Source organism: Elephantulus edwardii, unplaced genomic scaffold (assembly GCF_000299155.1).
Source record: "Elephantulus edwardii isolate Elephantulus edwardi_28Jun2011 unplaced genomic scaffold, EleEdw1.0 scaffold00093, whole genome shotgun sequence".
NCBI lineage: Eukaryota > Metazoa > Chordata > Mammalia > Macroscelidea > Macroscelididae > Elephantulus > Elephantulus edwardii.
In genome coordinates, this window is record NW_006399843.1 from 2,310,598 (window position 1) to 2,323,433 (window position 12,836).

The 12,836-nt window shown below is 41.5% G+C and overlaps 1 protein-coding gene across 1 annotated transcript in view; it reads right to left on the reverse strand.

Annotated features, from left to right (window-relative positions):
- The window catches only part of ALG9 (ALG9, alpha-1,2-mannosyltransferase), a 162,352-nt gene extending 151,206 nt beyond the window's left edge, over positions 1–11,146 (reverse strand). The window contains exons 1-6 of the mRNA XM_006890770.1: positions 10,915–11,146; positions 9,278–9,416; positions 5,343–5,477; positions 4,605–4,675; positions 3,013–3,101; positions 987–1,122 (exon numbers count right to left, since the gene is read on the reverse strand). Coding sequence (XP_006890832.1) covers positions 987–1,122; positions 3,013–3,101; positions 4,605–4,675; positions 5,343–5,477; positions 9,278–9,416; positions 10,915–11,048 — 704 coding nt within the window. The 5' untranslated portion in view covers positions 11,049–11,146. The remainder of the gene's footprint in view (positions 1–986; positions 1,123–3,012; positions 3,102–4,604; positions 4,676–5,342; positions 5,478–9,277; positions 9,417–10,914) is intronic.
- Between the last annotated feature and the right edge of the window lie 1,690 nt (positions 11,147–12,836).

A 12,836-nucleotide genomic window follows, 5' to 3' on the forward strand; every position in this document is an offset into this window, starting at 1 on the left:
TCAGAGACAGTGCGATTGGCACAGGACAGAGCGGAGTTTAGGGCTGTTGTACATAGGGTCGCTATGAGTTGCAGGCGACTCGACGGCACATAACAACAACAACAACAAGTACGTACAAAGATACATGTACAAAAATAGTCAGTGACACATGGTCTATAGATAGCAAAAAACCGGAACTCACCCTAAATGTCTACCAGCAAGCCAATGACTCAAGCTATGATGGGCAGTAACGCAATGCCACACCATTCAACTGCTGTTAACGATGACATATCACACATTCCAAACTTCCTGGAGCCATGAAGGTTGATGGAACCCTGAAACAACTGCCTTGAGATAATCCTTAAAACTTAAAACAAAAAATCCTCCCCTGAAGTCTTTTCCAAACCTAACAGTAGTTTAGCTTAACTAGTAAAAAATACCTTCTTTGGGCATTATGCTCTTTCAAGAGCTACTTAGACTGGATCAAACTGACAAGAGAAATGCAAAAGATGAGACAGAAAACTTAGGCAGGTCATTAAAACAGCAGAAATCAGAGGAGAAGTAGCAGACAAAAGGGATGAGAGATATTATAAAACTAGGAAAGATGAGGATGGGGCAGGAAGAGAAAGGAAGCTCAGATTTCAAGTGACTAGGAAAATGGCATAAAGTGGTGTAGAGTGTAAAAAACACAACTTTCCCCTCAGAAAGGCCTAGAAAGGCTAGTATATCTTAAAGCAAGTTATTCATTCTCTAGGGGTCTATTTCCTCATTTATAAATATTTATACTTTTCTTAGAGAATGATTATAAGATTTAGGGAGAAAGCTTATAAAGGTTTAGTAGTGCTTACTAAAACAGCACATGCTTAAATATCACTCTTCTTTTTATCCTCCATTATAATAATAAACATAAATAATTCCCATAATTAATGCCTAACAGAGAATGTGGAGAGAAGAGTTACTGTATGCCCAGTGACACATGGTAGAGGAAGTCTGTGTTAGTTCCTTACCCCAGCGCTGCACTGAATGGCCAGCCTAAGATAGCGCCAGCTGCTACTCCCAGCACAGCAATGGAAGTCTTGTCCATATACCATCCAGTCATTGCTATCAGCGTAGTGTACATACAGAAGCTACTAGGAAGGAACGCTGCAAGGGTACAAAGATGAAAAACAGGGAGGGGGACAAGAGCTGGAGATTACTAGGTAGCAATTACGAAAACTTTACCTACATTGCAAAGTGTTAATAACCAGAAACATTCCGAGCAGCGCTGTATTAAAAATGAGCAGGCAATAAAATGATACTCTTGGTTTTTTTAAAAAAAAGCAGCTCAATAATTTTCTCATTTTCTGTTTATAAATTTCAACTCATCATCCCAAGTTGGCAATAGTAATCATGCCATTCCTCTCCTGTCCTATACCCAAAGAAAAACACAAAAGAAAATGTTATGTATTCTAGGAATATTTTCAGGTTAGCCTAACATGTGCCTCACACAAATTCTAGGAAGCCTTAGGGCCACATGGCAGCATCACTCTGCACCCTGCATCTATTGATACACATAGTTTGGGTTCTGAATACTACACCCACTGATAATATAGTCTCCCTTCTGCACCCTACATCTACTGATACACATAGTCTGACTTTCAGATAGCCCTTTAATCATTTCTTGTGCTTTAACTCAGGGAGAGGCCTGAGTCATTTTAGCGTTTTCAGTAATAGCAACATGATCAAAGTATCTAAAAGGAACCACAAATATTTCCAACTACTTTACACAAAAATGCTCTAACATGGTTACTCATAAAAGATCTGCTTCTCCTCTTGCTTAGACTAATATAAGGGAAGAAACATCAGTGTCAACTCTACCAAGAACCCAAAGAATAAGCAGTACGAAGGCTTCCAAAAATGCATGTTAGTTGTTGTTAGGTATCGTCGAGTACAATCCATAGCCACCCTATAAACATCAGAACTGCACCCTGTCCTATCCTGTGCCATTCTCACACTTCTGACATATTAAAGCAAGTTGCAGCAGTTACCACATCAATCTACCTTGTTGAGGGTCTTCCTCTCCTTCACAGACCCTCTGTCTTTCCAAGCATCATGTCCCTCTCCAAGGAAAATGCCCAAACTATGTGAGGTGAAGCTCCTGTCTCCAAAGAGCACTCTAGCTGCACCCTCTCCAAGACATTATCTGTTCATTCTCTTGGCTGTTCATGGGATGTTCAGTGCTCTTCTCCAGCACCACTGCTCAATGGCATCAATTCTTCTTCTGTCATCCTTATTCATTGTCCAGTTCTCATATGCATAGTGAGTGATCAGAAAGACTATAGCTTGTATCAGACACACCTTAGTCCTGAAAATGACAGTATTACTCCTCAGTAACTTGGAAAAGTCCCTAACTCCAGACTTTCCCAGTGCAATGAGTGTCCTGATTTCCTGAGTGCTGGTACCAAAGATGTTAACTGTGCATGCAAATAAGATGAAGTTGTTGACAGTTTCAATCTTTTTTCCATCTATCATGATGTTGCCGATAAATCCAGTGGCAAGAATCCTTAGATACTATAGAAGTATTGTTCTACTGTTGAAAACCCTATTAATAGTAGAATGATGCTTTTATAATAGAAAATAGTAAAGGTCAGAAAAAGAACCATCAAAGTAGAGTGTTAGGAACAGGGACATTCTTTGAGCAAAATGAAATTAATTCCCTTCCACTAACCACAAAGAAAGGCTGTGGGTGGTTGTGTATTTCAGTTTTGAGGTAACAAAAAGTGCAATGTCATGGAGAGAATCCTGGTGAAAGTGTCAGCTCTAGTGCTTGTGAACTGTGACTTTCAGAAAGCCATTAATCTTTTCTGAACTAGTGTCCTCAACTGCTAAAAAAATGAGATTTCCCACAGGATTGTTGCAAAGGTCAACCGAGACAAAATGGATTTGCAAAAGATGGACATGGTATACAAACAATTGATAGCTGCAAACGTTTCCTTTCAATGTGACTATGACATATCTGCAGTTTATTATCCTCTCACCTGCTCTTTTACTTACCTGATGAAGAGCAAAACATTCCAGTGCTGAGAACTAAGAAGGCTAACATCATTCGACTCACGTGCAGCCCAAACTTCTTGCACACAGCCCTAGAAGAAAGACAAAGAGCATTAGAAACAGACATTTCCAAAGACAGGACAGAAAACATGCGTGTATCACCGATAACACTAGAGATCTAAACTCAAATACAGAGTTGCCTCAACAGGTTGTCAGCACATTTGCGTGCACAAGACACATAAACATTCTTTTTTTAAAAAATTTTATTTTTTTATTTTATTATTTTTGTGTGTGAGTGTACTGTCAAATCAGATCTGACTGATACAGGAGGAGATTGTCCCTCCTTCCCCGGCAGAGCATCTGGTGGATTCAAACCGTGAGCCTCTGGGATTGTAGTTGCAGCTCCTTGCTACTAGGCCACCAGAGCTCCCCTAAGACACGTAAACATTCTTATTCTTTATACAGAAGAGAAATTGTATTGGTAAGAGGAAATGTATACTTTTGTTATAACATTATACTTACTATCCATAAGAACGTTACCTGATCTAAGGAACACCAGTGGTATAGCACATAGGGAGTTGTGTTGATAAACCCAAGGAAGCGCCTCTCTGGCAGTTTGAATGCACCAGCAGCTACAGGAGAATGATGGGCAATCTCTTCCCACACAACTCACAACCTTCAACAACAATTTGCTGGAATGTCAGCTATGTATCAGTTTCAACTCGACAGCAAGGAGATTTTGTTTTCAGTAACAACACTACATAAGCAAGTGGAAAAATAACAGGTCTCAAAGCCAAATGATCACAGGTTCGAATTCTGGCTCTGCCCCTTCCTAGCAGTGGGACTGTAGTTATTTAATATGTCGCTCTGTTCTCAATCAGCCAACTGTAACTCTGTTCCCAACTTGCCAATGTGTCACTATTGGTGTGTAAAATGAAGAAAGGTTTCAGAGTAGTGATTAAAGAATTCACTTGCTAGCCAAAAGGTCAGTGGTGATAACTCATCAGCTGCTCCATGGAAGAAGATAAGGCAGTCTGTTTCCATAGAGATTAACAGCCTCAGAAACATCAAGGGTATTTCTAATCTGTGTTCATTGGCCCCTGCATGCATGTGTATCAAGAGAAGCCTCCAGCCTAACACCTGACCCATTGTTTTGGGACTTGCCAGCCTCCACAATTGTGCCATTCCTCAAAATAAATTAATTTCTTTATATAAGCCTGGACTTATATGGTTCCTTAGGCTGGAATTTGGGCAAAGGCAAGTAGAAGAAGACTGTGATCTTTGCTGAGAACTCTAGTGGTCTAGTGGGTAAGGAGTTGTGCTGCCACACGAAAGGCAGGCAGTTAGAATCCACCAGCTGCTTCATGAGACAAAGATGGGCAATCTCCTCCCATGTGATCTAAAGTCTCTGAAAACTCATCCATAGGGCAGCTATGAGTCAGTTCTAACACAAACCATTACCATCACCAATTTATATACATAAATAGAGGAGGCTAGAAAGATTATTTTTATTCCTGATCACTATAGCATAAAGATAATCTATACTATATTGGTCTTCCTCCCAGAACTTTTAGAAGCAAACATTTTATACTCACTTGTAAAAGTAAAGCTCGCAAATGCAGCTCACAAAAGCCAGAAGACATCGCAAAAAGTAAAAGACAAGAATCTGAAAAAGAGAAACAAAATCTGAAAGAAACCCAGAATAAGAAAAATTTTAACCATAAAATGTCCAACATAAAGAAATAATTATGTAAAAAAAAAAGAAAGAATTATGTAAGTAAATGTTATATATCTTTCACAGAATACTACATGGATTTAAAATGTTATGGTTTTAAGTAGAGCGGAAAAATTATTACAATATAACGTTCACTTATACTACAAACATTTCTTAATACAATCCAAATGTATTTGTAATGACTATGCAGACAGAGAGTGGGGTGGAGCTCCCCAATTAAAACAAGCTTAGAAGGAGGAGTGGCATCCACTTCCATAATAGCTTGCCTCCAGAAACCCTATGAACCTGGAGAGAGGATAAAAGGTACCCAAGCGTCGAGAACTCTTCTTAATAGGGCCACTATGAGTCTATTAAATGCTCTTCTCTATTAAAGTGTAAATTCCACGAAACAGACATTGGACAGTGTCACATCCACTACACTTAACACAGTGTTGAATAATAAAACTTGCCCCATTAATACTGTTGAGTGATGAATGAACAAATTACTTCAAAAAACGTTCCCTCTCAACTTCCAAGCTAGTCAGTCCTTTCCTCAAAACTGTTTCAGCAACTTATTCGCTGATCAACTGTGACTCCTTCCACATTGGCCTGCCCTTACCTTATTAGTTTGTAGAATTCTCGCATGAAATGCAGCTGGCCAGGCATGAAGCAACAGGTAAGCATAGGAGCGAATGGCATAAACAGGGGAGTATTCCCAAGTCTGGAATCCCTTCCCATAGATGAGGTAGTGCGTCTAGAAAGGCAAAACAGATGGATTCAGGGATACTTTGGCCAAAATTCTCAGCAGGATGGGGGATATGAAGTTTCTAAGTAGAGATACTAAAGAGAGACAAAGGTACACAAGAGTATTTAATCTCTCAGCAAGATTTGCAGTTAAGGGACAAAGAAGAAACCAAAAGGATCCAATGCTAGAAATAAGACACTAAAACCATACAAGATTGTTATTTGGTTTACAAAGAATGCTTAAATGTTTACTTCTATTTTTTTTTAAAGAGTCATGAATCAGAATAAAAACAAACAAAAAAATCCTCAAACTCATTGCCATTAAATTGGAACTGACATACAACTAACCCTCTAGCAGGTTTGCAGAAGCTGTAAATCATGTAGAAGATTACCCATCTTTCTCACATTGAATAGTTTTGAACTTCCAGGAAAGCACCTCCTTTGGATAAGTAGTGCAACTCCCTACAGAGTAGGTAACCAGAGTTCCCTTACCCAGAATAAAGAAGTTCTAAATCTTGTGGTCCTTATACAGACTACAGTAGGCCTTTTTCATCCCTGATATCTTTTTCTTAACAGAAAATGTGACTAAAAAAAGAAATTTTACTTCCAAATTTTCTATAGTAGAAAATCAACAAATAATATTTGTTGTTGATAGGTGCTACCCAGTCAACTATAACTCATATCACTGTGTCAATCCATCTCGTTGAGGGTCTTCCTCTCTTCTCTATATTTCCCAATATTTTTTCCAAGAATTGGTGCCACCTGACAACATCTCCAAAGTATGTGAGACAGTTTCCTTGCCTCTCAGTAGCACTCCTGTTGCACTTCCTCTAAAACAAATGTATTTACTCTTTTGGCAGTCCATGTTGTTGTTGTTGTTATGTGCCATCGAGTCGTTTCCGACTCATAGCGACCCTATGCACAACAGCTCTAAACCCTGCCCTATCCTGCACCAACCGCACCGCCTCCGACACACCCATCCCGATTACCCCAGTCACCGAATCAATCCATCTCATAGAGGGTCTTCCCCTCCTGCGCTGTCCCTCCACCCTCCCAAGCATGATGTCCCTCTCCGAGGACCCGTCCCTCCTGGCAACATGTCCAAAGTATGTCAGACGAAGCCCCAGAATCCTTGCCTCCAAGGAGCAGCTTGGTTTAATCCTCTCCAAGATAAATCTGTTTGTTTTCCTGGCAGTCCAGGGTACATTCAGTACCCTTCTCCAGCACCACAGCTCAAAAGCATCCACTCTCCTTCTGTCCTCCCTAGTCATTGTCCAACTCTCTGATGCATAACAAGCGATTGCAAATACCATGACCTGTATCAGGCGCACCTTAGTCTCCAGAGAGACACTGTTGCTCCTGAGTACGTTTGAGAGGTCCCTAACGGCAGACTTTCCCATCGCGATACGCTTTTTGATTTCCTGACTGCTGGTACCAAGAGTGTTAAGTGTTATGTGAGACAGTTTCCTTGCCTCTCAGTAGCACTCCTGTTGCACTTTCTCTAAAACAAATGTATTTACTCTTTTGGCAGTCCATAGTATATTCAATACCCTTCTCAAGCATCACTCAAAGGTGATCCTTCTTCAGTCCACCTTATTCATTGTGCAATTTTCAGATGCACAGGTAACAACTGAAAATGCCATAGTTTGCATTGCGCACACCTTAGTCTGTAAACTGACATCATTGGTCTTTAGCTCTGGACTTTAGGACTCTGGAAAGGTCTTGGACAGAAGATTTCCCAGTGGGAAACATCTTTTAATTTCTTGACTCCTGTTACCATAGGTGCTGACTGTGGATACAAGTAAAACAAAATAGTTTAAAACGTCAATCTCTCTCCATCTAACATGATACTGCCAATTGTTCCAGAGGTAAAGATTTTTGTTTTCTTGATGTTGAGATAAACTCATATTTAAGGCTGTAGTCCTTCTAAGCCTTCTTCACTTTCTGCAAGCAAGGTCACATTATCTACATTATAGGCTGATGATGAGTTTTCCTGATGCTACATTTTTCTACATTTAGTCTAGGTTCTAAAAAGACATTGATGTAAATCAAGTAAGCAAGGTGTTTAGCAACATTCTTTATTTAAACATCAAGAGAGATAAAAGGAAGTAGCTACCTTTGTAAAGCAGAATCTGGAGAAACAAGGAGCTAATGCTTTTTTTTCAGTTGTATATTAGTTATTAAATTTAAAAACTATCTTCAAGTATTACTTCAATTGCTAAAATGTTTTTTAAACACCTATAAAATATACAAGTTGTCCCAGAAAATCTGGAAGACAACCACCCAGCCAACTAATTGGAAGAGATCTGTATTTGTTCCCGTTCCAAAAAAGGTGACCTGACAGGGTTCAGAAATTATCAAACAATATCATTAATATCACATACAAGCAAGATTCTGCTGAAAATTATCCAGAGCGACTGGAACAGCACATTAACAGAGAACTGCCAGATGTACAGGCTGGGTTTAGAAGGGGTCATGATACTAGGGATAGTATAGCTAATGTTAGATGGATCTTGGCTGAAAGCAGAGAGTACCAGAGAAATGTTTATCTGTGTTTCATTGACTATGCAAAGGCATTTGACTGGGTGAATCACAAGAAACTGTGGCTAACTGAGAGAAATGGGAAACCTAGGACCTAGTGAAACCTATACTTGGACCAGAAAGCAATCGGCAGAACAGAGCAAGGAAACACTGCATGGTTCAATATTGGGAAGGGTGTATGCCACGGATGTGTCCTATCTTCGTACCTTTTCAATTTATATGCAGAAGAGATCATCTGAGAGGCTGTGCTCTACGAGGAGGAATGTGGCATCAGGATTGGAAAAAAGACTCATCAGATGACAAAACCCTGCTTGCTGAAACTGAGGAGGACCTGAAGCGCTTGCTGCAGAAGGTCAAGGACTGCAGACTTAAATATGGATTGAAGTTCAACATCAAGAAAACAAAGATTCTTACCACAGGGCCGATTCGCACCATCATGATAGACGGTGAAGAGATCAAGATTGTTAACAACTTCAGTTTGCTTGACTCTACAATCAACACTCTTGGTACCAGCAGCCAGGAAATTAAAAGTCAAATTTCATTGGGAAAGTCTGATGTCAGGGACCTCTCCAGAGTACTGAAGAGCAATGATGTCAGTCTGAAAGACTCAGGTGTGCCTGATCTAGGCCACGGTCTTCATAATTATGTGCTATACATCAGAAAGCTGGAAAATTATTAGGAATGATAAAATTGATGCCTTTGAACTGTAGTTCTGGAGAAGAGTATTGAATACACCATGGACTGCTAAGTGAACAAACAGATTTATCCTGGAGAGAGTGAAACCAGGCAACTCGTTGGAGGCAAGGATTCTGAAGCTCCATCTGACATACTTTGGGCATGTTGCAAGTGGGGATCAGTCCTTAGAAAGGGACATTATGCTTGGGAGGGTGGAGAAACATCACAAAAGATGAAGGCCCTCAAAAAAGATGGACTAACTCAGTGACTGGGGTAGAGCAGATCTCAGAGCTGTTGCACATATAGTCGCTGAGTCGTAGGCAACCTGATTGGACATAACAACAACATAAAGTACACATGTGATAAAGCAGTCAAACTATCTGTTTTACGCAAATGTGTAAGTTGTAGTTTGTAGTAATGTGTACTACTGAAGACTTCAAAAGAATAATAGTAGGGAAGTCATCAGTGTAGAATACAAAAGTAAAAATAAAGTTATTTTATGACTAGTCACACCTGTATTTTGATTGGTAACAAGTTCCCAAGCAGCCAGAACAAGGAGGGTGAAAGAGAGGAAAGTTTAAAGAAAGCACCTACTGGTTCCCAGTAGTTGAATGTTTCATCACAGTCCGAGATATTGCTCAGCAAAGCAGCACACAATCTTGCTGAAAGCAGACACTTGAAGGCAGTAGATCCTTCTGGTGCCCAGACTTGTCCTGCTTTGTTCCCAGAGATCCTGCTCAAAAGAAAAAAGTAAGAAGGAAAAGAAATCAGGAAGGACCCTGCTAGCCAGGGCTAAAACTAGCCAGAGAGGACAAAGTAGGGCAAGAAGCAAAGAAATAGCAAAGTTATTCTTCTGAAAGTGTGAACATTAGTTGTTCTGAATAGAATGACTAAACAAAGATCATAATACATTTCTTGGTTTTAAGTTGTTAATTATAACTTTTTTTTTTTTAATGAGCTTATGACATTCATTTAGGGAGCTGGGGGTGGGGGTGGGGAGGGCATCATCCATTGAGAGTTGTGCTGCTAACTCAAAGGTGACCCTTTCCTTGAGGCTCAAATCCTCCAGGGGCTCCACAGGGGAGCCATGCAGTTTTCAACCTTCCCAAATACCTACTGGAGGGTCAGCTATAAGTCCCAACTCCACAGCAATGTTTTTTATAACCTTCATTTATCCCAATTTAACTACTTATGTGTAAGCAAAAAAGTTCTCATTGTCTTTTCTTTATTCTCTTAACAAGGTCATTACCCTGCATGACTGGATCATCCAATTCATCTGTTTGTTTAAATAGTTATTAAATAAATATTATTGTTGCCCTGAAGCCTGGCCTCTGAAATGGTAGCCCCACGCACAGAGGCACAGCAGTGTTGATTCAAAGATATTTCATTATAAGGTTTTGAATGGCTTATTTTTCTTGAAAGAGAGCACCAGGCCTTTCTTTCTATTCCTAGTCTGAAAGTTCTGCTGCCATAACCAAACTCACTGCCAACCAGTAGATTCTAACTTGCACTGGTCCTGGAGGGCAGATTAAACTACTCCAAAGAGTTTCCAAGGCTGCAAATCTTCACAGAAGCAGAATGCCACATCTTTGCCCCATGGAGATATTTGTGGGTTCCAGACTCCAAACTCTTGGTAACCATTGTGCCAGGAGCACTCCTCAAACCATCATTAATGGGTAGTAAGTAGGGACACTTGAGTTGCATCAAACATCTAGACCTTCTGCACAGAATGTGAGAATTCTACCTCAGAATAGCACTGCCTTCAAGTTCAAATACACAGAAGTCTAAAATATGCAGGTGTCATTTCCACTTCTCTAAGTTGACAGCTCCTTCCATGTCAACCTGCAGCGGCCTGGACATGGAAAGAGCTGGCTGCGTGTGATAGGGGTTGAATGGGGACCCAAGAGAAGGGTCAAGACTTTAGAGGGGTGAAGAAGTGACAAGATCTTCGATCTTGCTATCTCCCACAGAGGCTTTTCAGCTCAAAAGTCAGGAAGCCTGCCTGCTTTGGGCCTGGGGCAGAAGTGTCAAAGAGCGGCTCTCCCAGGTTTCTCTAAGAAAAAGGGCCCGAGGTGGAGGGGAAAGAGCGAATGTTGACCAGCCCAGGAGGAGAAGGAACTGGACCTGGCAGAAGCAGGTCCGGCCGGAGGACCCGCCATGCGGCGCCCCCGCACCCCGGGAAGCGGCTCGGCCGCGCGCCGGCCACGCCCCCGCCGCACCAGCACACGTACTCGGTCCGGGGCTCCGCGGCGCCCGCCTCCCGGCTGCACAGCAAGTCCCGCAGCTTATCGGCGGTTGAGACGGCCGTGTCCCCACCGCTGCCCCCGCTCCCCTTCAGGCGCTGCCGCGACCCTCGGTTTGCCATGGCAAGCCTGGGAAATAAGAATTCCGAGCCCTAGGAAGTCGGCGAGCGCGCAGACATTGCTTTGACTGGCAAACGGTGTCCTCCGAGGGACAAAAGACCTTGACATGCGCAGAACAGACTGAAAGTTACTGGACAGATAAAGGTACATTTCGACAACTGAAGGAAACGAGCCCTTACAGGCTATTTTCTGCACCCTCGCTTGCCCTTTCATATGCTTCTACCTTCAGATATTCTTCCCTCGTTTTGTTTCTTCACTTTTCAATATTATCTACTTGCCTACAAATACCATCCCTTACTCAGCCTATTTAAAATAAAGTGCAAAGGAGGTTGACACTGCGCCCTTTCAAAGTAGAGGTTCCTTTCACACTGTTGTGTACCATCAAACAGGGACTGAGGCATAAAATGACACAAGAGGAGATTGCCCATCATTCTCTGGCTGAGCAGCTGCTGGATTCGAACCTCAAGCTTCTTACCACAGGGTCACCAGAGCTCCTGAGTGAGGAGTAGCTTGTAGCTAATGATCTCCTTCAGAAAGACAAAGGGGCAACGGTAGATTATAGACGAGAATAAAAGTAAGACTGAAGACATTTTATGCAGCAAATTCAAATGGACAATTGTCACTATCGTTGCTGTGACAGTATCGTGGTTTGAGTTTACCATATTTCATCCTTTTAAAATATAATACTCTGTCACTCGAACTCATTGCTGTTGATTCGTAGCTGACCCTGTAGCGGTTTTTCAGAGGCTACAGAGTGTGGAAATTATCGAACAATATCATTGATATCACATGCAAGCAAGATTCTGCTGAAAATTATTCAAAAACATTTGGAACAGTATGTCAACAGAGAACTGTCAGATGTGCGGGCTGGATTTAGAAGAGGTCATAGTACTAGGGATATTATAGCTAATGTAAGATGGATCTTGGCAGAAAGCAGAGAATACCAGAAGAATGTCTATCTGTGCTTCATTGACTATGCAAAGGCTTTTGACTGTGTGGATCACAACAAGCTATGTCTGACTCTGAGAAGAATGGGAATTCCAGAACAATTGATTGTGCTAATGCAAAACCTATACTTGGACCAAGAGGCAGTCATCAGAACCGAGCAGGGAGACACTGGATGGTTCAAAATCAAGAAAGGGATCCGTCAGGGATGTATTTTCTCTCCATACCTTTTCAATCTGTATGCACAACAGATCATCCGAGATGCTGGGCTGTATGAGGAGGAATGTGGCATGAGGATTGGTGGAAGAGTCATCAACAACCTGCGTTATGCAGATGACACAACACTGCTCACTGAAACTGAGGAGGACCTGAAGAGCTTGCTGCAGAAGGTCAAGGACTGCAGTCTTCAATATGCATTGAAGCTCACCATCAAGAAAGCAAAGATTCTTATGACTGGGCCAATTGGCAGCATCAGTATGGATGGTGAAGAGATTGAGATAGTTCACAGTTTTCATTTACTTGGTTCCACAGTCAACACTCTTGGTAACAGCAGCCAGGAAATCAGGAGACGAATTGCATTGGGAAAGTCAGCTGTGAGAGACCTCTCAAGAGTACTGAAGTGCAACGACATCAGGCTGGAGACTAAAGTCTTTGCAATTATGTACTATGCATCGGAGAGTTGGACAGTGAATAGGGATGATACAAAGATAATTGATGCCTTTGAGTTATGGTGCTAGAGAAGAGTGTTGAATATACCATGGACTGCTAGGAGAACAAACAGGTTTGTCCTGGAGAGGGTGAAGCCAGAATGCTCCTTGGAGTCAAGGATTCTGAAGCTTCATCTG